Source organism: Schistocerca serialis, chromosome 4 (assembly GCF_023864345.2).
Source record: "Schistocerca serialis cubense isolate TAMUIC-IGC-003099 chromosome 4, iqSchSeri2.2, whole genome shotgun sequence".
Taxonomy (NCBI): Eukaryota; Metazoa; Arthropoda; class Insecta; order Orthoptera; family Acrididae; genus Schistocerca; species Schistocerca serialis.
Genome location: NC_064641.1, coordinates 884,102,446 through 884,126,871, shown reverse-complemented (window position 1 = coordinate 884,126,871; position 24,426 = coordinate 884,102,446). Strand labels below are relative to the sequence as shown.

Genomic DNA, 24,426 nt, shown 5'->3' with positions numbered 1-24,426 from the left:
TGTGGCACTAGATGTCATCTTCGTCTGCTGTACATTGGCAAACATTATCGGTCCACACTGTAACAAGCTTTTTAAGCAGCAATAATGGGAGATTGCACACTTATCCTTCAGCCTGTTTCTTTGTTTTGTTTGTGATGTGTTGTTATTTTACTTTTTTTCAAAGTGATGTAATTTATGGAAGTCATCAGAAATGGATAAATTCGTTGTTGGAAAGAGACCTTTGGCAGTTAATGAAACATTGGATGCAGAGCAACAGAACAGTCAAATAGTGCATCTCAAATCTCTGCTCTGTGCCATCATTTAGCAGCAAGAACGCAAATGCAAGGCTGTTTAGTTAAGAATACTTAAGAATGGGGTTCATGTGGTGTGGAGATGAAGGATGTCCTACACCGAAGCGTATGATATGTGGAGAGAAACTTGCCAGTGGAAGCATGCTAGTGAATAAACTGCTGCAATGTATTTCAACAAAACACAAACATTTACAAGGAAAAAGTTTTGACTATTTGAAATAAATTTTAGAGAAAAGACTCGGCAGAGTTCTTTATTTAATAAGACATTTGGGACATCTGATAAAACTCAAGAAGCCAATTGTCTTGTAGCTGAGAGTATTACAAAAGATGCATTACCTCATGTAGTTGCAGAGACAACCATAAAAACCGGCTTGATGTGCTATAGTGAAAACAGTGTTTGGCACTGCGTATGAACCTGATGTAAAAAAAAATTCTGTCCACTGGTAATGTATTCAGGGCATGTCTGAAAACATTGAACATTCTGTTAAAACTCAAATTGGTTCAGTTGGATGAATCTACTGAGGTAACTGGCCTAGATGATTTTTTATTTGCTTCATTAATGAAAGAAACATAGTTAAACAGTATCTCTCTTGCAAGGAAATGCCCTTAACTACCAAGGGCAAAGACATTTTTGAAATAGTGAAAGGATACATGCAGGGGCGATTCTAGAAGTCAGTGAAAGGGGGGGTGGGGGACTAATGGGGGGCGGTGGGGGTTTGGGAAAATGGAACATTGCTTAACAAAAGGAGAGTTGGGGTCCTCAACTGACAAACTGGTAAAATTTGGTTTTGCTGAAAGTAGTTTTTGGTAACTGTTTTGGGGTTCAGGGTAAAAAATGTATATTAATAAATAATAAGACACCCATTTTAAGTTAAATGATATTTATTGGTTTAGATAGTAAGCTATTTGCCACTCTTATTCTTTTGTTAAAATGTATTGGAAATACATTGCAACCTATATTACAAAATTGTTAAGGCTTTCGTGGCCACTTTTTGACAAACTGCCTATTGGCTTCTGTCTCGGGTTCTTCGGCCGACGTTCATCTAATGATTTTTCTGACATTTCGCCAGCACGAGTGGCTGGCATTGTCAAAGCTTTACCCTCCATTGGCGGTGGAGAACTGGAGTCGAGCTCGTGGGCGCAGACTATATGTACCTGGCGCGCCAATGTCCGAGGGCTGTTGTCTTTGCTATTTCATCTCTCAAAGTTACCCATTCATCTTCTGTTGCCTAATGCTGTATTTGTAGCTCTCAATAATGTCTCGTTCTCTCAATGCCCAGACTGGCTTGCCATCTTGGGCAACAAAACAGCTTGTACAATATCATCAATGTACTGCTGTGCTGTAAGGGTGCCATGGATGACAACCATAGAGGTCTTGCTATGAAGGGAAATGACACTCCAGACCATTACTGCGGGTGGTCGGGCAATATGATGGGCGATAGTCAGGTTGGTATCCCTTTGCTGTCCTGGACATCTTCAGATGTGTCTTTGCTGGTTATTGGGGCTCAGTGTGAAACAGGACTCATCACTGAAGACAGATCAATTCCAGTCAGTGAGATTCCAGACCAGAGATGCCCCAGATGACGATGGGATACTAACTTGACTGTTGCTCCCCATATGGCCCAACAAAAGGAGTGATGCTCTGGGGTGCCATTTCTTGTTGTCATCTGCAGCACTCATGCAGCACAGCAGTACATCAGTGATATTATATGCCCCATTTTCTTGCCCATCATCGCAAGCTACCCTGGGTGTACATTTCAGCTAGGTAATGCCCACCCCTCACTTCGAGAGTTTCTACCTCTTGTCTTTATGCTTTCCAAACACTACCTTGCCCAGCAAGGTCGCCAGACCTCTCTCAAACTGAGAAAGTTTTGAGGATTGTGGGCAGGGCCCTCCAACCATCTCGGGATTTTGATGATCCAGCATATCTATTGGACAGAATTTGGGACGATATTCCTCAGAAGGACATCCAACAACTCAATCAGTGCCAAGCCAAATAACTGCTTGCATAAGGGCGAGATGTGGACCAGTGCATTATGGACTTGCTCAATTTGTAAAGCTCTTTCTCTCGAGTAAGTAATCCAATTTTTTCCGCAGTTGTAATCATTTGTCTGTATGTGTACATTACATCTAATGGTTTCTGTCCCATCCAGACAATTCCTTTGTGATGTGTCATTTTGTTGGTCTTAGAAAGGATGTAAGAGACCTGGCTAGGTTTCATTCAACATTTATAGTCCCAAATAAACAAATGACCAAACTTTACACACGCGCGCACACACACACACACACACACACACACACACACACACACACACCTATTCCACAAGTGTGGAACATGTAAAAAATGAAATGTATTTCTTCTCACAAAATATGTAAATGTACAATACTGTGAGGTGCATATGAGTATTCTTAGGTTGATGTAGCCTGTGTGATCAAATTGAAAATCAGTTGGTTGTATATATAGATCACATTACTATAGTTGGTAACTTCTTGTTGAATGTTTTGAATGATCTTGAGTGACACATTGTTGGTCTTTGTTTCCAGATGAGGCTGGTGAGACAGGCAGTTTAGCAGAAGGTAGTGATGGTGATGTGGATGTGGTCGTGGAGCAGGTCCAAAACAGAATGGCTGAGTTCTCATCACTTAAAAGCCAGCTGGCTCATCTTCAGAACGTTGTTGCCACTATTAATCTTGACTCATCTGGTGGGGTAAGAAGTTATTGAAACATTAAAATTGGTGGAAATAATGTAATAATAGTGCATATCATTTACTTTACATAAAATAATAAGTTTTTTATTCATGCTTCATGAAATGTGAAATATAGAATATAGACAAGCATACCTAAAATGAAATAATATAAATAAATTGTATTGATCTTTCCTTTCTGAATCGGATCTATTCATCTTCATTGGGAATTTCTGAAATTGTGTTCAGAGTCATGTTTATTAGTGAAAGAAAAAGTATTTTTACCAGCCAGCATTCATTCTACTCTCACAGCTAATGTAGTTTTAAATAAATTCTCAGTTGGAGCATGCAGAGGACTTCTGTAAGTCGCATAAGTAACATACAAATTTCTTGTCTTAGGTTGAAACCTGTTTCAGCAACAAAAGTATGTGTGATGCTTAGGCTGTAGACAATATGTTTATATTCTCGACTAATTGATTGCAAGGGTGGTACCCCAAGTGAGCAAATGTTTTACCACTATATTTAACCTTGCATATAACCTGTTCACTGAACTAATAAAATTTATACCACAATAAGTTGTAGAGTCTGTAGTGTAATCAGTGTTGAACAAACTTCTGATTTTTCCACGTGTCTGACATTTCACTTGTTCCGTAACAGGCATTGATTATTTCTAGCAGCCTCCAGTGTAGCATCATGCCTGCATATTTTAATAATTTATTTTACCTATTTTAGTAGTTTTTTGTTTTTAATTTTTTGCAAGGATCATTGAAGCTCATTCATTAGAATGAGACCAGTTCCTCCTTCTGCTGATAGGTTTGTCTGTCTTTCTGCTGCAGTGATTGATTCATGGATATTTGTGTAACACATCTATTCTTACTTTATTCCTATTGTCCATGTGTCAAAAAATTTTTACTCAAGATATTGGCTGCCATGAATTCAATTGGCTTCCATGTTCTTGTTGTGCATATTTAATTTTTTTAGCATTATTTTCTTTTTCATTTCAGCTTCCTCCACTGTCTTCAAATATTTGTTGAAGATGGAGTATTTACGCACCTTTCTTTCACTGTTTCTTCAATTTCCTTCTTACAGATCCACAGACTGGTACACATGCTACTGCATGTACTACCGATATGTTCCAAAATGCTGCACATAAAAATGGGATTTTACCAGGGCTTGGACCTCAGGTTCTGTTGGTGCTAAAAAGATATTGTCAAGTGTTTTGGATAGCCCTTTGGCTGGGGACCCTTTGTATACCAAACAGAAGGATTATCTTACTGTAACCATCCTATTCTACTGGGTCAGAGTTTGAATATTACACTCTTCCTCCAACTTAGGCAACTGGGGCATTAAATGTTGTCTACAGTGTGCTTTAAGTGGCTTATTGAGGCACCATTTAGTTCATAGGTGATTCCTGAGAAATAAAAAAAAGTGTTTTTCACCATTTTTTTCTCTGTCAGCAGTGGATATCTAAATAACTAAATGCAGCAAATGTCTCAAATTTTAATGGTATATTTTGTAGGTATTTATCTGGAAATGCTATCTTCCTGTTTCAAAAATCTTTATCTGTTATCGAGAAACACCCCAAAAACATGGTTTTTGGGTGCCAAAACTGAGCTGTGGATACCAAGATGGCTATGCAAAACAAGTGGGTGAAATTTTTACAATATATTCCTAAGATCACAATCTTGAACATCCTTGAAAATTTTATTGATGTCATTATCCATTTTTGACATGCAACGATTCAAAGTTACCCTACCTGTGCATGTGAAATATGAACGTGAAATCCAGTGTGAGGCAAAAACCTAGTTTATAAAGTGATGCAGCCCAGAGAAATACACAGTACTGTGTGTGTGTCATCAAAAGGATTCTGGAACCACATGCTGTAGTATTGAAGCAAATACAAAATATTTGTGCACATAAAATCCAATCTGAGGCGTAAAATTAGTTTTGTGTTATTTCAATTTCACATAAGTAAACTATCAAAATTTTACTAGTCCATTAAGTTCATTTCACATTAGTGAAAAGAAGAAAACGAGCAGCCAAGTGCTCCTATTGGAGCACAAAAAAGGCAAATGTGCTCCTATTTAAATGACTGACTGAAAAGTAGAGTACCAGCTGCCTCACTCCACCTTCCTCAGCACCTTTAAAAATGTTGACTTGTGAACATATTCATCCCTCTTTACTCTGAGAGAGGAGGAGACAGTATCACTGGGGAAGAGATGGAAAAGTAATTAATACTGGAACATAATAGACTGTTGGTGTGATATAGAAATAGCAAATGAAACCATGGCAGTGTGAGAGAAAAAGAGGGATTCAGTGGCAGTGGAACATAGTTGAAAGTTACAGAACAGTGCTAGGAAAAGAGTGATGGGAACAATGCAGGTGCAAGAGGAATAAAGATCAGGAGCAAGTGGAAATTGGTGACAGCCAGTTATAATGAGAGACAGAGTCTGTGACAGTGACAACAAGGAAGAGAGAGATAGTGACAGTGAGAAGAGATAGTAGCAGTGGCAAGGAATGAATTAAATAGTAATAGTAAGAGGTAGCAGGAGGAAGACAGTGACAGTGACAGCGAGAGGAGACAGTAGCATGTGGTTCCAGAATGAAGGAGACTGTGGCTGTGAGACAGGAGACATCGACAGTTAGAGAGGCACAAAGGGATAGTGACAATGAATTGGGCCAAATGAGTGAGTGAGAATTGGCAAGTGGAAGAGGGTAGGTATGAGCAACTTACAGCAATGGACTAGTTGGTGTGGCCAAGTTACAATTAGGAGAGCTTGTGGGGGTGAGAGTTGAGTCGCGTGTCAAAAAGAGCATGAATATGTTTGCATGCCAACATTTTTGGGAAGATTTTTAAAAGTGCTGCATAAGGTAGGATGAGGCAGCTAGTACCCTACTTTTAAGTCAGTGTCTAAACAGGAGCATATGCACCCTTTTTGTGCTCCAATAGGAACATTTTTCCACTGGTCTCTTTTAATTCTTTTTATTTAGGATTTCCGGTGTCACTTTTTCTCTGTAGTGGTGAACATTGAGTCATTCTGTCTCCAAATTGTTTGTAATAGATATTCTTAGATTCAGTGTTCTTATTTATGCTTCTTTCTTTTAACAAATGCAATTTGTATGGTTCATACAGTGTGCCCTTCCAGAAGTCAGAGGCTAAAGTCAATATTTAGCTATATGAGCCAGTGATAAGCCCTCTGAAGATTTGCACATCTGTAAATTAAGACTTTGTCCTATTATTTCTAAGGGAATAGTCTATTTGTAAATATCATTTTTCCTGAAAAAAAAATTGTTGTGACTCATAAATGATTACCTCAACTGAACTGTTTGAATTTGTTACCATTGTTATTGCACTCACCTTCCATAAATGATTTAATTACTCTTGATATTGGTGTGTTAAATATTATTTAATTGTCCGTATTAAATATTATGATATGCATGAAAAATTGCCACATGTGCATGACATTTAAATTTATTATTTCTTCGATATTAACTCTATTTGCAACATAGTTTGCAGAAGTCTCCTCAAATAATGCTGAGTGTACTTACAAAATTATATCATTGTGTAACACACAGACCAGGAGATATGACGTCATCAACACTGAGATGCATGAAAAACTGCTGCACCATTTATGACACTTGAATTTATTACGTCTTTGCTACTTACTCTATTTGCAACATATTTTGCAGACAGTATCCACATATGCCGCTGAATGTACCTACAGAAATATATCATTGTAAGATGCATAATTCAAGAGACATTTTGTCATAAACACTGAGACCTGTGAAAAAATGCCGCATCGTGCATGAAGTTTTAATACGTTTATTCTTTACTTCTATGACACTCATACAGATGGTCAACTTAAAGAAGCTCCTGACACCTGGCAACAGCTTTGACATCTTTCAGCTGTGAAGCAAAAACCACTGTAGGCAGAAACAGGAGCCATCTGTTGAGTTGTAAATAGGCTTTGCCACAGGGACACTAACAAAATCGCATTCTAGACACGCGAAACAGCTCCATCACTTTCACCTCAAGAGACTGCAATTTCCAGAGAGACTTTCATTTGCCATAAAAATTAACAAATCACTGGGGCAAACTATTAAATAATGGAGATTGGATTTGACATCTCCATGTTTTCCTCATGGACAGTGTTATGTTACTTGCTCAAGAATGGACTCACCCGAGAAGTTATTCATTGTAGCTCCTGGATATGTAATGGAAAATATTATGTATAATCAAGTTCTGAGTTAAACAAACAGTACAGAGAGTTTGTATTTTGCATACTACAAGGGCTCTCTAGAAAGTAACAGATGTTTTTAAATAAAAAGTTAACAATATGGAAAAACCAAATTTTATTATATGTATATTAAAGACAAACTCATAAGCTGTTTCGCTACATAATTGCCATTCTAATTGAGACACACTTATCATATCATTGCACAAGTTTGTCAATACTGTCTCTGGAGAAATCTGCCACCTACAATTGCAACTACTGGTTTATACCAGCATACAGTTTGGCGTCAGTGTCAAGTTGTTGTGTAACGAGCCATGTCTTCATTACTGGGAAGAGATGATAGTCTGTCGGCGCCAAATCTGGGCTGTATGGTGGATGAACAGACAACTCCCACCCAAAACCCTGTAGGAGCTCTTGGGGCAATTGGCCATGTATTGATGTGCATTGTTGTGAAAAAAAAAAATTACACTAAATTTTCGCCAATGTTTGTTCTTTATTACCCACCTTAACATTGTCGGTGTTTGACAATATCTTTCTGAGTTAATTATTGTGCCATGTTCAAGGAAATCGATGAGAATCACTCTCTCAGAGTCCAGAAACACAGTTGCCATGATGTTTCTTGCTGACAGCATTTGCAAACATTTCCTCGATTCCTTGAGAGAATTTGCGTATCTTCATTTCATTAACTGCCTCTTTGTTTCACAATACCATTTTTCTCGTAATCTTTGATGAAGGTCAGTGCTGCAACCGGTCTGTTTTTTGTGGTTTTCCATTAGGATTTTTGGAAACCACATAGCCAAAAATTTGTTTCGACCAAGCTTCTCTGCCACACTTTCATGCACCAAACTCTGTGAAATTTGGGGAAAATGTTCCAAAAGTTCTGTAATCATGAAATGAACAATTACACAAATGTTGTCATTGATTTTCATCAGCAGTTCATCAGTCACAAGGCTAGACCTACCACTGCGGTCCTGGTACAGCTGTTTTTAAAATCAGTGCACTGTTGCCACACTCGGCTTCACTCATTATTCCTTTTCTGTACACATTACAATGGTTGTAATAAGTTTCAATTGGTTTGCAGTTTTTGCCAACAAAAACGTAATCATAGACTGCACATCACAAGTGACTAGATTTTCTGTTGCAACAAACATTTTAACATGTCGCAGAAAGCAAAGTAATAGAGACACAAATCACATGCTACCACCACTGGATGCATACTGAGTGTAGGAATGTTATGGCACCAAGATGGTGAGTGTAGCCCTGCCCAATGCTGTGAGAGACCAAAATGCCAGTTGCTTTCTGATAGCCCTCTTATGTTTCTCAATTTGGATACCTTATTATACATTTGTAGGTTGATATATTTCTTTGTATGACTGTTTCATAATTTTAGAGGTGTTTTCACACATACATGGAAATGAAATTTCTTTGATATTACACAACAAACACAGTTTTTTTTAAAAAAATATGAAGTTGGCAAAATGAATACCTAGGCAATGCTGTGTTTGTCAGCTAGTTTACAATGTCAGAAAAAAATAAAATTTACCTGTAAAATAAATCAAAAGACAAAGTTGGATATTGCTATTCTTTTGAACAGTGGTTTCTACTTTACAATTAAAACCGAGTGTCATCCACAAACTAATACATTTTACTTAAATGAGCTCTGTTAGAGCATACATTTTATAATCTTGGAATTACAGAATCAGTGTGAAGTTAGTGCCTATAGGAAATAGCTAATATTTTGTAAAATAATTGGTCTGTTTTATTGAAACAAAGTGTTTTATGACTGGTATAGTAGCAGTTTTTTTTCAATGGAAATTCTGCATGGATGTCATTTTTCTAGTTGCTTGGGTGCATTCTCAACTGACTTCAAATGGAACTCTTGTGGTACATAGGTGAGAACATGCTAGATGTCAGCTTCCAAATCATCAAATCATCTAACATACATAATTTGGTCTGATAAACTCCCTTCTTCACCCATCCCAAGTAAATGTGCACAGTGTGTGGCCAGGTCTTTGCATTGGGCACTCTTGAGGACCACAGAGCCCAACCAACATCTCACACAATGATTGTCGAGCCGTTCGTGTATGTTGATTGCAAAATGCAGTGGTGCACCATGTTGTATAAAGATGAGGTCAGTAATATTTTCATACATGGACACATTTGGCAAAATCTGTTTTATGGTGTGGCTAGCTACTGGTCTGAGTTTCATTGTGTTTCCAAGAAGGAATGGATTGCTAAGTTGTGTTGATGTCATACTGCACGGCACTATTCATTACCTTAGACCGATGTTGCATTTTCTCATTGGTGGCGTGTGGAGAATCTTGTGCCTAGTAATGGGAATTGTGACTGATTATATTCTGCCATATGAAACACAGCTTCATCACTCCAGATTATGTTTGACAATAACTACTGGGAGAAGTATCTGAACGAGCATACCATGATTTCATCATACTCCATGTGATGGTCACAACAGCGTGGTGATTTTTTTTTCTTTTTTTTTTTTTTGTCCCGGATGAACACTTCCTGCACAAATTGGTCATTTTCCTCAGACATTGACATTCTAGGATAACCACTTCTAGCAATGTCCATCACAGATCCTACTACATTCATTAGCTTTGTGTGGCAGCTTCTGATGTCCATGGAAGCAAAGTAAAAAGAGGCTCATGCACGGGCCACCACCATTTCTGTTCCAGTATCACTGAATGCTACACCTCATGTAAAGAGGCCACCTCAGCATTTCTCATTCAGCGACAGACATTTAACCCCGAAGATCAACTTGTACAATTGCACAGAAAGAATCACAATTCCTTTTAAACAAATATATTAATTTTTATTAAAGTTGTTTCATATTTACAATAGTCACTTGCTTCTTCCTGCCCACACTGGATACATTTCAATTAAAGATATATATCTCAATTGTCCCTCATTTCTCATTTTATAAGGCTTCTCTGTCATGCTTCATTCCCTTTAAATTTCTCTCACTTTAACATGTTCAAGCAATGTGAACTCCAGGTAGTAACATCAACAATGTAGTGAAAGACAGACCCCACATACCATAAAAAGGCAGACCAAGTTGCAGACAGGCACAATTAAAAAACACTCACAATAGCTTTTAGCCACAGGCTTTGTCAGTAAAACACACACACACACACACACACACACACACACACACACATGTGTGTGTGCATGCAAGCAAGCACGCATGCCTCAGGCACACAATTGCCAACTCCAGCATGTTGGGGGAATGCAACATTGTCAGCATTCTGGCCTGAGATGCTGGAGTGGGTGGTCATGTGTGCTTGTGCGTCTTTGACTGACGAAGGCTGTGGTTGGAAGCTATGTGTGAGTGTCTTGTAATTCTGCCTATCTGCAACTTGACATGTCTTCTTCACTGTAAATAGCAGTCTGTTTTTGCCTACATTGTTTAACGTGTTCAGGTTATTTATTTTGTTATTCGCTGTTGGTTGTTGTTGCTGTTGTCTCAAACTAACATTTTTTCTTCTCCGTGTATCTTCTTGTATAGAAAATTTATTTTGGATTTCTCTCTCATCTCTGTTCTCATGTCAGATTTAGATTTTAATTATTTGTTAGTCATTTGGCAGAAAGACAAGCAGTAGACTTCATTAATATCAATGTTTCTCAATATAATATTTTCCATAAATGTATTATTACAAAGTTATACTTGTATTAGACTTATGAAGGAATTATTCCAATGAATAAGAAACTATGAAGTTTTTCCTTAAACAATTTGACAGGCATACATTGGGTGAATTTGAGATTTTGTTACACACTTTGATTACTATATAAACATGGCTGTTTTTAGTTTCTGCCAATCTGTTTTTTGGTAAGACTAGAGATGTACAGGTTCTGGTATTGTACTTGTGTCATTGATTTATTACAGATATGTTCAGTAGTTAAGCAAATACATCATTGACATAGTAAGAATATGTTAATTACTATTAAGATCTCAGATTTATCTAACAAAGGCCTACGGTGTGTTCTTGCCTTCACTTTGATTGCATTCATCTGATTTATAAGAAAATCAATTATGTTTTTGTGGTTTTCCCTTAGTACTAATCCTTACCTTAACACAAATTTTAAAAAATGCAAAATATGCTGTACTTTCATATCCTCAAGTTGCAGAGGCCACCAAAGTCCTCAGTAGATATATCGTAAGAATTCCATGTAATTTTGTTGTTAAGTGTTGATAGCCTGAACAATGTAGTCATGGCTTTTTGTCATTTAAATAGTAAATCATATGTATCAAACCAAGCTGCAGCACTTTATTTAACCAAATTCATGTTGTTTATAATGTCTGCTACAGGTATCACAGAAACAAATGTTGTATTATCTGGGTGATGTGGGTGAATGAATGGGTATGCTTGATCATGTATGATCAGATAGTAGGTTTGTTCAACAGAGAGAGAAAATGGTGGATGTATCAAGAGCCCTAATTCATTCTACATAAACATGCACGCATGAGAAACTTACCTACACCGCTCGACAGACCAATGCCGCATTGCCAAGTGGGATGCATTGCCAAATTGTGTATTTTGACATATTTGTATCCTGTCATTGACGCCTACCATTGTGTACTACAACTCATATAGCCATGCAGCCTTTTTTCAGTACTTAGTATTGTCCTTGTGCTCATGGTGATCTCTATGCCAGGTGACACAATGAACAGAGGCACACATGTGAGACAGTGACTTCTGTACTCCATAGTGAGAAGATGGTTCTGGATAGTACATCTGCTCAAACATTGTTGTTGTCCATCATTTAATTGGTAAAGGTTTTTTACACTGTGGTTTGTCTTCCAAGTGTTATAAACTTGCAGTAAATGCTTGACACAATGACAAGTAAATAGCTCTGTGCCTGCATGATGTTGTAGATGGAATTTCTCCCACAGTGTGGCCACAAACTGATGTGCTGATATTGCTTGTCTTGCCCATTCTTGTGTCAACTGCCAATACACTTGTCACAGGAGATCAGTAATGTGACACTCCAAACTATTTTGTTTGCTGTGATGATAAGAGCGTTCCCTTTCCAGCGTAACAGGTATCTCTAATTCAGTTTCTTATAAGCATATGTTTCAGAGCAAATAATCTTGCTTCTCTTGTTGCTATCAGTTTTATTGAAAATCCTACAGTGCTTGATGAACTTGATAATTTGAATAGCTGTGTAACATTACCTCTTGGGACATTTCATGATTTGAACAAGTAAATCACTGTGACTTCTCTTAACCCACAAACAAGCCATCACCTTAGTGCAGTAACTGTTAATATGAGCCATAATATTTTCTTTGTGTGTGTGTGTGTGTGTGTGTGTGTGTGTGTGTGTGGGAGGGGAGGGGGGTGAAATATGTTAGTTTCAGATAGGTACTCTTTCTGTTTACTGGTGGAATTTATTTGTGTTGTAAATACCAGTATAACACAGTTTATTTGTACAATACTAGCAAATACAAGATACTCAGCTCAAAGCCCAAAATCATAGCCATGTCCAGGAAAAAATCCAAGTTTCACTGCTTTCAAGTAGCCCCTGATGACAATGATGATGGAGGGAGTCAGCAAACGCTTGGAATTTTACCCAAACCTGACATGACAAGTTGAACAAGAATCTTTTTCCCAAGGTATCCATAACAAAAGACTTCATAGTCATACTGCATTTTTCTGCTTGGACCCACAAAACAATAATATTATGAACATAATAAAGATAAGTTGTATAATGGGAGAACATTTCAATTGAGGTGCTTTACACCCAGTAACAAGACAGACTGAAGACAGACTGGGAGTTCAGGTAATGGAAGTACTGAATCAGAGTATGGGAAAAAAATTATGGTACATCTTGACTAAAATAAGGGACTAATTGAGAAACATATCCTGAAACATTAAAAAATTGTAAATTTGCCAATGGAGGGAAGTGTGGGGAGTGAAAATTGTAGAGACAGGCCAAGACTGAATACACTAAAGCAGATTCAGGTGGATGTAGGGTGCAATAGTTATGAAGAAACTAACATGGATAACTGCATTAAACTGGTCTGCACACTGAAGAAAACAGCAAAAACAACACACAGTCTTAAATTCAGAACAGTCTGGGACAGTGTAAAACAATCAGTGGGATAAGGAAAGACTCCAGTTTAGAGGAAATTAATCATTGAAGATACATTCCAGGAACATCTGGTGAAGGATCTAGCCCATATACACAACCATATTACCACTATCACTACATAGAGGGACTGCTCAAAAGTAGTAACAACTGCAAGAAATTCCATTGAGTTCTAGGTGACAATTTCAGAGACTCAGATAATGCAAGAGACTGTAATTGAAGCAGGAAAGTAGGTTCTGAATAACTTGCTGATAAAATTCATTGTGTCCTGGATCTGTGTTTTGATGGTAATCTTGCTATGAAGTAAGCACTTGATGTTTGAAATAGAACTATAATAATATACAAATGGTACTTACTGCATTTGCACTTTTTAGGACAGAGACAATCCTGAGCAGAATGAAGCAGAGCAGGAGAATGAACTTGCAGTAAATCTTTGTGTTCGTAACAAACCTGATAACATCAGCAGTGAAGGTGAACGGGAGAGAGCACGTGACATCCACAATAAAGCAATGTAAGTTTCAGTTAAAATAAATACTAATTATGTTTGCTCTTTGTTTATAATTACTGCCTGCTGCTAGTTACAGTTTAGAACAGTCCATGTTAAAAATGACACATGTAAGCTTCATTTTACATTTCATTGCTAATTTAGAAGACTTTTGAAGAAAACTTAGAAGCATTACCATGTTTGACAATTGAGACAATAAACACTAACAAAGAGATAGAGAGGCTGGCCAGTACTTACCTCAGCTCAGTACAGCCGATAGATACACATAAAACAGAACTGAAAATTTACATTCCTAGCTTTCGGAACTTTGTTCCTTCATCAGGGAGGAGAGAGGGGAAAAAAAGGGAAGAAGGGAAAGTGGATTCAGTTACTCACAACCCAGGTTATGAAGCAACAGGGAAAGGTAAACAGGGAGGGTAGCAAGGATGGAGGCATGGTTGTCAGAGGGAAGCAATGTAACCGAACGTATCTCAGCTCTGGTAGACCAGCACCTACAACCTATCACCCGCAGACTCCCATCCTACATCAAAGACACAAACCACTTCCTAGAACGCCTCAAATCCATTCCCACTCCTCTCCCACCTGAAACCTTTCTTGTCACCATAGATGCTACATCCCTTTACACAAACATCCCACATACCCATGGTCTCTCTGCCCTTGAGCACTACCTCTCCCAACGCCCACCCGAAGATCTTCCAAAAACCTCGTTCCTTATCACACTTACCAACTTCATCCTCACCCATAATTACTTCACTTTTGAAGGCCAGACCTACAAACAAATCAGGGGAACGGCCATGGGAACCAGGATGGCTCCCTCCTATGCCAACCTCTTCATGGGCCGCATGGAGGAGGCTTTCCTGAAGACCCAACAGCTGCTTCCCCTGGCCTGGTATAGGTTTATAGATGACATCTTTGTGGTCTGGACTCATGGTGAAGAAACACTCCTTAATTTCCTCCATAACCTCAACTCCTTTTCGAATCTGAATTTCACCTGGTCCTTCTCCAAAACCCAAGCCACCATCCTGGATGTTGACCTTCATCTTGTTGAAGCTCACATTCACACCTCTGTCCATATCAAACCCACAAACAAACAACAGTACCTTCACTTTGATAGCTGCCATCCTTTCCACATCAAACGCTCCCTTCCCTACTGCCTAGGTATTCGTGGCAAATGTATCTGCTCCAGTGACGAATCCCTCAACAATTACACCAATAACCTGACCAGTGCTTTCCTCTCCCGCAACTATCCTTCAGACCTTGTCCACAAACAGATTTCCCGAGCAGTACATTCCTCCCCGTCCAACAACAATGTTCCTACCCCCAGACCACACAGAAGCATCCCCCTTGTCACCCAATATTATCCTGGCCTCGAAAACATCAACAAATTACTCCGCCAGGGATATGACTTTCTCAAGTCAACCCCTGAAATGAGATCATCCCTTGACAAAATTCTCCCCACACCACCCAGAGTTGCCTTTCGTCGCCCCCCTAACCTCTGTAACATCCTTGTTAAACCCTACAATATTCCCAGACTACCTTCTCTACCCAGCGGTTCCTACCCCTGTAACCGACCCCGCTGCAAAACCTGCCCCATGCATCCCCCCACAACCACCTACTCCAGCCCCGCTACTGGTAAAACATACACAATTCAAGGCAGGGCTACGTGTGAAACTACACACGTCATTTATCAACTGACATGCCTGCACTGCACAGCCTTTTACATCGGCATGACAACAACTAAACTGGCTGAGCGCATGAACGGACACAGACGAACTGTCCGCCTAGGAGATGCCCAATACCCAGTAGCGGAGCATGCCCTCCAGCATAATTCTAGGGACCTAGGAACCTGCTACACCGTATGTGCCATTTGGCTTCTCCCGCCCAGCACCAGTCCCTCTGAACTGCGGAGATGGGAACTTGTACTCCAACACATCCTTTCATCCCGCCATCCCCCTGGACTGAACCTACGTTAAACAACCTCACTCCCATTCACTCTTCAGTCTTCTCCTCTTTCCCTTTCCTCTTTAGCCATTCACGCATCTTTTCATCCTACATAGTTGTGTTTATCTTTATACTATATACCTCTTTACTTCTGTATGCATCCTCTTTGGTTTGAAGCTGGCACAGTACTTACAGTAGAATATCTTTGGCTTCCCTCTGACAACCATGCCTCCATCCTTGCTACCCTCCCTGTTTACCTTTCCCTGTTGCTTCATAACCTGGGTTGTGAGTAACTGAATCCACTTTCCCTTCTTCCCTTTTTTCCCCTCTCTCCTCCCTGATGAAGGAACAAAGTTCCGAAAGCTAGGAATGTAAATTTTCAGTTCTGTTTTATGTGTATCTATCGGCTGTACTGAGCTGAGGTAAGTACTGGCCAGCCCCTCTATCTCTTTGTTAGTGTTTGTTTCACATCTTATATGAGATTTTCCATTAATCATTTAATTGAGACAATAACTCATTTTTATAAAACTCTGGATAGATATCACAAATCATTCAGTCACTTAAAAATATACTCTTCTGTGTAAAATTTAATTTGTTTACCTTTAGTCACAAAGTCAGTCTCTCTCTCTGTCTCTGTCTCTGATTTAATGAAATAGGATAGAGTGCTACTCACCACATAGAGGAAGCATTGAATACCAAGCAGGCACATTTAAAGTTCACTCAAATGTAAATTAAGCCATTGGACTAAGTTTGTACACACACACACACACACCAGGTCACTGTCATCTCAGGATGGTACAGTCTGATAGCTACTTTCAAATACACACAGTGGACCTTGATGTTCACAAAATACTGTGCCCCTGTGTGTGTGTGTGTGTGTGTGTGTGTGTTTGTTGTATCACTGTTACAAGGGAATTATCCAGTGCGGCATGTCAAAACCTGCCCTGAAATTTTTCACCCAGGAAAATATGCCAAAAGAAATATGCTGTCAACATTTTGACTGCTAAGGAAAAGAAAAATGTTAGAAGCTACTCATTTTTGCTGCATGAAGAACCACTTATAAAAAATGGTTTGTAATGCCCTTGCTGCCCAGTGTGCGAGTCAATGAATGAGTAGACAGGAGAATATAGTGCCACATAGCAGAAAGTCGAAAGTGAACACACATGAATTTTAAGCATGTAAACCATACCAAAAATGTTTCAAATCATTAATAGTTCGAATAACTGGCAGTTCATATTGACAGCTAAGCTGTTGCAGATGTAATTATTACACAAGTGACTAGCAGAGGAAAGCAAATCTAGGCAGTGTATGATGATACATTACAGACAACTTCCATCAGTCAGAACTATACTTTGGTGCACGAAATATTTTATAACAATTTCTGCAGCGTAGCCCTTATGATAATTTTTGAATAATGGCACAGTTTACTAACAATGAAACAGTTCCTTGTTTATTTAATGTAGTTACCACAAAATGCAAAAGTCTATTGGATGACAAAATAAACATTTTCATTACACCAGACATACCTGATAAAATAAAAATTAATGCAGTCAAGCACTCCACAGTAATTGTTAGTTTTATTTAGACAGAATGAGGATGGAGTAGTAAATGGCTGTGGCCATTGTTCTGGATATTGTGCTGCATATCAGGCATACCTGATAAAATTTATAAAACATGGTGATGCAAACTGACAGTGCAGAAATGACTGAAGTTTAACATTACTGCGCCACTAATAAACCAAAAATGACAAAGAGATATCAGTAATTACATTATCTGACAATTTACTAAAAAATGCTTTAGGCTCACACAAAAATTTCTTTATCAAGAGGCTGAATCACACTAGTAGTTCCATGTGGAATCTGAATTATATTAACAGCCTTTTCATCAGCATCCTACAGTCAGAGGTGTCATTATGTCCAGACCAAGAGGCCAGCAAAAGCAGTGAGTCAGATGTAATATTGAAAATTCTTCTCTCCGATTTTTCCAGATTTTGCAACATTTATTACAAGATTTTTGCAACTAAATAGTCTTTTTTTTAAATTTTGGTTCTAGTTTGCTATGAGGTTCCTGAAAATAGATATAAAGCTGTGGAAACAGTAATTCACTGATACTTATCAGTGCAAATACCTGAGTGATTGGCTTTATACACAGAATTTTAGGAGATAATGAGAAGCTTTGTCTTCATATCAGCTGCAAATTTCTCTATAGTACTCGTATTTCTGATCAGTGATAAGTCCTCTACACATTTGGTTGAAGTAAACCTTGTAATTTTGCTACTTCCTATTCGCTGTAATGTCCTGAATCCGTTTAACCAGATCAAAGAAGTGTGGACATCAGTAATGTTCACCTCATGTGCAAGTCAGAGTGTCCAGACTCATAGATCTTGCTTGGTACTGTTGGGCAGATTTTACAACACGAAACAGGCTTTGCACATTGCTTAACTTAAGCATTTTCCTTCCTTTTCTTTGCCATTCAAAGCCATCACTGTATGTGTTTTCTTTGGGCTAGGAAGGTACTGTATCTTTGTTCCTGATTTTAATTAAGACGACAATTGTCATAGGTACTACAATTCATAGAATCATCAATTTCCTGATTCTTCTAATGTTTCCACAATTTCTAATGAAATGTCGACATCATTCAAATGAATGTCCAAGAAATTAACTAATAAATAACACATTTGTAGGTCTTCAGGAGAAATACACTCCTGGAAATTCAAATAAGGACACCGTGAATTCATTGTCCCAGGAAGGGGAAACTTTATTGACACATTCCTGGGGTCAGATACATCACATGATCACACTGACAGAACCACAGGCACATAGACACAGGCAACAGAGCATGCACAATGTCAGCACTAGTACAGTGTATATCCACCTTTCGCAGCAATGCAGGCTGGTATTCTCCCATGGAGACGATCGTAGAGATGCTGGATGTAGTCCTGTGGAACGGCTTGCCATGCCATTTCCACCTGGCGCCTCAGTTGGACCAGCGTTCGTGCTGGACGTGCAGACTGCGTGAGACGACGCTTCATCCAGTCCCAAACATGCTCAATGGGGGACAGATCCGGAGATCTTGCTGGCCAGGGTAGTTGACTTACACCTTCTAGAGCACGTTGGGTGGCACAGGATACATGCGGACGTGCATTGTCCTGTTGGGACAGCAAGTTCCCTTGCCGGTCTAGGAATGGTAGAACGATGGGTTCGATGACGGTTTGGATGTACCGTGCACTATTCAGTGTCCCCTTGACGATCACCAGTGGTGTATGGCCAGTGTAGGAGATCGCTCCCCACACCATGATGCCGGGTGTTGGCCCTGTGTGCCTCGGTCGTATGCAGTCCTGATTGTGGCGCTCACCTGCACGGCGCCAAACACGCATACGACCATCATTGGCACCAAAGCAGAAGCGACTCTCATCGCTGAAGACGACACGTCTCCATTCGTCCCTCCATTCACGCCTGTCGCGACACCACTGGAGGCGGGCTGCACGATGTTGGGGCGTGAGCGGAAGACGGCCTAACGGTGTGCGGGACCATAGCCCAGCTTCATGGAGACGGTTGCGAATGGTCCTCGCCGATACTCCAGGAGCAACAGTGTCCCTAATTTGCTGGGAAGTGGCGGTGCGGTCCCCTACGGCACTGCGTAGGATCCTACGGTCTTGGCGTGCATCCGTGCGTCGCTGCGGTCCGGTCCCAGGTCGACGGGCACGTGCACCTTCCGCCGACCACTGGCGACAACATCGATGTACTGTGGAGACCTCACGCCCCACGTGTTGAGCAATTCGGCGGTACGTCCACCCGGCCTTCCGCATGCCCACTATACGCCCTCGCTCAAAGTCCGTCAACTGCACATACGGTTCACGTCCACGCTGTCGCGGCATGCTACCAGTGTTAAAGACTGCGATGGAGCTCCGTATGCCACGGCAAACTGGCTGACACTGACGGCGGCGGTGCACAAATGCTGCGCAGCTAGCACCATTCGACGGCCAACACCGCGGTTCCTGGTGTGTCCGCTGTGCCGTGCGTGTGATCATTGCTTGTACAGCCCTCTCGCAGTGTCCGGAGCAAGTATGGTGGGTCTGACACACTGGTGTCAATGTGTTCTTTTTTCCATTTCCAGGAGTGTATGTGATTTTGGTTGCATACCATATTCTTCATACTCATCTTTGTGAGGTTGAAAACATTACTTGGACACCACATTCCTGTGAAACTCTGGAACCTGCACAAAGACAGATGCTTTGAGCAAAAATGAGGTATGTTCAGAAAATTCTGGAACTTTGTCCAAAAATTTTTTCTGTGGTTATTTTTTACTTATTGTGCATGGTCTCTTTCAAAATACTCTCCTCTACAATTGATACACCACTCCCAATGCCATTTTGACTTCCGGAAGCAGTCCTGGTATACCTCTTGCTAGATTGCACGATGCACCACTTACAAATTTTATTTTATGTCGTCTTTTGTTGCAATTCTTCATCCATTCCACAGGATTTTCAATTTTGGAAATAAAAAGAAGTCCACAGGGCCAGGTCTGGAGAGTACGGATGATGAGGCAGCATAGTGATCTCGTTTTTTGTATAATAGTCATGCACCAACAGGGATGAATGTGCGGGTGCTTTATCGTAATGCAGGAGCCATGAATTCTTTCGTCACACTTCAGGCCAATTCCTTCTCATATTTTCTTACAGGCGTTGCAACATGTCCCACTTCATTAACAGTTTGTCCCTGTGGCATGAACTCATGGTGAACTAATCCTTCAAAGTCAAAGAAAACTATCAGTGTGTCTTTGTCATTTGACCTGACTTGATGAGCTTTTTTTGGTCTTGGAGAACCTTTCCTGTCCCATCGTGAAGGTTGATCCGTGGTCTCAACATCATAACTGTAGACCCATGTGTCGTCATCACTTATGATTCTCTTAAGAAATATCTCATTCTCATCTGTGTGGTCCAAAAGCTTGTAACAGATTGTGAGACGAAGGTCTTTCTGGTCTCGACTAATGAGATGTGGGACGAGCTGGCAGCAACACGATTTATTCCAAGATGCTGTGTCAGGATTTCGTGACATGATCAGACTATAATGTTACATTCTTCTGCAATCTCTCGGTCAGTCATTCTTCGTTTGGTACATACAGTTTCGTTGACATTCCTGACATGAGCATTGTCGGTAGACATCAAAGGGTGTCCTGAACGAGAGTCATCTTTAACTTCCGTCCAGCCATTCTTAAACCACGTGAACCATTCATAACACTGAGTATGGCTTAAGTACTCATCACCATAGGCTTCCTGCATTATTTGGTGTGTCTGTATAAAGGTTTTCTTGAGTTTCACACTAAATTTAATGCAGACGTCAGTTCTCTAATTCTGCCATCTTGAAGTTTGCAAACTGTGTGACTCAGAGTTCTACTCAATACAGAACTGAACAATAACTTAACAGACATACAAAAATGAAACTTCTAGCAGTTACACATTAAACACACGTGTGTGCTGGGATGTGGACCGCATTTCACTCCAACATGCCATTGGCGCGAAATTACGATTGTTCCAGAATTTTTTGAACAGACCTTGTAGAAAAACAAAGGAAAATTAATTCGGTTTTATCTCCATTGTTAACAGTTGGTGATACAGCAAAGGCAACTGCTAAATTATTGTGGATATTACACAGGTTGCAAATTTCAGCAAATAGTAACTGAACAATCCTGTCAGAGAAGCCATCAACGGAAACTGAAATTCGCTTTGTTCAAATTACGATTGTGTTGTGCTCTGTTATCCATTCACCAGTGCACTGTCAGCCAAGGCTGTGCACCTGCGCTGTTGCACATGTTCTGTCTGCTACAGCCATGATAGGGGTGTACAATTCTCCAGCCACCTAGTGAGCTACAAATTTGACAATTTTTAACATTTTAAAAAAATGCTTGTGTGTCTTAGCAGCTAAAATTTTGTAATTGCATTCTTTCTGCATTTCCTTACTGTATAAAGAATTTGATGGCAGGTTTTGACATGTCAGATCGGACAATTCCCTTCATAGTTATGCAGGAGTTGAAGAAGGGGACAGAGAGATGTGCGTAATTGTATTTTCTTGTAAATTGAGTTATGTGGTTAGTATTTGAGATTTACTTCTTACTATAATCTCATGTCAAAAGTTTAGGTGCGGCCTGTATTCATACATGGCCTATATAAGTGCAAATATGGCACACAGCCAACAAGAAAAATTATTCTTTCTTCCCACTCTATAAAATTTTCTTCTGCAACCCAAGGTTTTCCTCTGTTCAGTTTTCATTAAGATGCTTGCTTTCTTAGGTTTTGCACAGATTTAATTTGTCTCTGTGACCGTGGTACTGGCATTTCACAAAAAAGGAGCCAATCTGTTTAGTTTTGACAGGACTCTGAGCTAGCAGTGGTAATTGTTTGCTGAAATGCTGTGTCTTTCTTTTTTTTTTAAACAGACTGAAATGCAGATGGACAGAAAAACATAAAATTGATGTTTGATACTTCATTTATTGCTGTATGATTGTATTTTTTTATTTGTTGGTTTACATAATATGTTTCACTCTTATTTCCAAACTCAACTTAAAAATTGCTTGCCTTACCTTCTCTTCCCTATGTACAGAATGAATACATTAATAAAAATTATGTCTTCGAATAAAATAGTAATGCAGTTTTTCTTTCTGCACGTACAGCAAACTACAAGAAGCAAGGGCACGGCTGCAACATTTGCAACAGCTTCTTGCAACAGTAGTTGATTTCCAGAGCAGTGGACAGTCTGTGCCTCAACATTACCTTGACCAGCTGGCACAAGAGACAGCTAGTGATGATGGGAGCAAAGAAGCAGCTCCCCATGACAGGTGAGACCATCAACAATAACTTGTTGGACTCTGAAGCATGCTACTCTACTAATGTTAGCTATCTCATTCTTGAAACTTTTAGAATATTTTTTTTTGTGATACAGTCATGACAGTGCCATATTGTCCAATAATAAGATATGAAATGGACATTATTTTTTCAGATACATCAGTATTTACGATTCAGCAACTGTAAAGTGTGCTATGTACTCATATGCGCATGTTGTTCTAATCAGTGTTACTGGGAACATTACAGTTCTCGCAATTGACTGGTATTAGTTTTAAATATGGAATGAAGAGTTCTGTCAGAATGTAAATAATTTAGAAGTAAAGGTTATCACTTGTGAACAGTAAAGGCGTTGAGATGCCAACAGCCACATATTGCCGAAATCAACAGCAGCCATGTGGTAAAAAAGCACTAAGAACACTGAAGTATATCTAATTTTAAATATTACACCCAAAATTAAAAAAAAAATGGGACAAAGAAGTAGAAAACTGTGGATGTTACATATAAGAGTTGGATGATTTCAGTGTCAAGAGTTTTGGTAGACAGACTGTTGTCATATTTAACACAGTAACCTCCCTCACTAAAATTTACCTTTCTCATACCAGATTATTAAAAGTATTTGTTTTATTTCTAAATGTTAGGGGTAGTTTAAAGAGTAGGTTGCCTATGTTTCCAATCCCATCATAATTTCTCCTCAATGTTTTGCCCATCAGATTAATGTTTGCTGTGTATTGCTTTGGTGATCTTTTAATAATTTTTTCATCGGCCCTTTTCGTGTAACGAAATTTTTCTGTAAGCAGCTCCCAAATGGGATGCCATATGCTATTACTGAATGTGTAAGTTCATGGTACACAATTTTTAGAGTGTATCGCATGATTGGCTGAAGATTCTAAATGCACAGCAGAGACTACTTGGATTTTTCTGGCATACTTGTATGTATATCACTTTATTGGCTGCAGATTCTAAATGCATAACAGAAACTACCTGGATTTCTTTTAGCAATTCCTCTCTGTGTTGGTCCCGTTGAAGTGTTCTGTCAGTTCATATGCCCAAAAACGTTGTGCCTGGTACTTATTCAATTTCTTTGACATCAATTTTTGAGGGTTTAATATAGGCAGAGGGCTTCTGGTTAGACAGAGCTGCATATTAGCTGTCTTGCTTGTGTACACCAATGATTTATTCTTGTACAGTCAGGGCAGGACCTTTCAGTTGTACTCTTCGGCTTGTATTTTAGTTGCACAACTGAGTCGAATTGGAGGAGCAAATTTTTGACATCTGTGAATAATACAGAAGTTGTTGTTGTTGTCAGTCCAGAGACTGGTTTGATGCAGCTCTCCATGCTATTCTATCCTGTGCAAGCTTCATCATCTCCCAGGACATACTGCAATCTACATCCTTCTGAATCTGTTTAGCGTATTCATCTCTTGGTCTCCCTCTACAATTTTTACCGTCCACGCTGCCCTCCAATACTAAATTGGTGCTCTCCTGATGCCTCAGAATATGTCCTACCAATCGATCACTTCTTCTAGTCAAGTTGTGCCACAAATTTCTCTTCTCCCCAATTCTATTCAGTACCACCTCATTAGTTATGTGATCTAGCCATCTAATCTTCAGCATCCTTCTGTAGTACCACATTTTGAAAGCTTCTATTCTCTTCTTGTCTAAACTATTTATCGTCCACGTTTCACTTCCATACATGGCTACACTCCATACAAATACTTTCAGAAAAGACTTCTTGACACTTAAATCTGTACTCGATGTTGACAAATTTCTCTTCTTCATAAACGCCTTCCTTGCCATTGCCAGTCTACATTTTATATCCTTTCT

General features: G+C 39.5%; 1 protein-coding gene across 5 annotated transcripts in view; it reads left to right on the top strand.

Annotated features, from left to right (window-relative positions):
* Nucleotides 1-24,426, top strand: part of LOC126473542 (pericentriolar material 1 protein-like) — a 390,146-nt gene that overhangs the window by 62,549 nt on the left and 303,171 nt on the right. For all 5 annotated transcript variants that reach the window (XM_050100664.1, XM_050100665.1, XM_050100666.1 and 2 more), the window contains 3 exons: nt 2,835-2,998; nt 13,690-13,826; nt 22,431-22,595. In XM_050100664.1, coding sequence (XP_049956621.1) covers nt 2,835-2,998; nt 13,690-13,826; nt 22,431-22,595 — 466 coding nt within the window. The remainder of the gene's footprint in view (nt 1-2,834; nt 2,999-13,689; nt 13,827-22,430; nt 22,596-24,426) is intronic.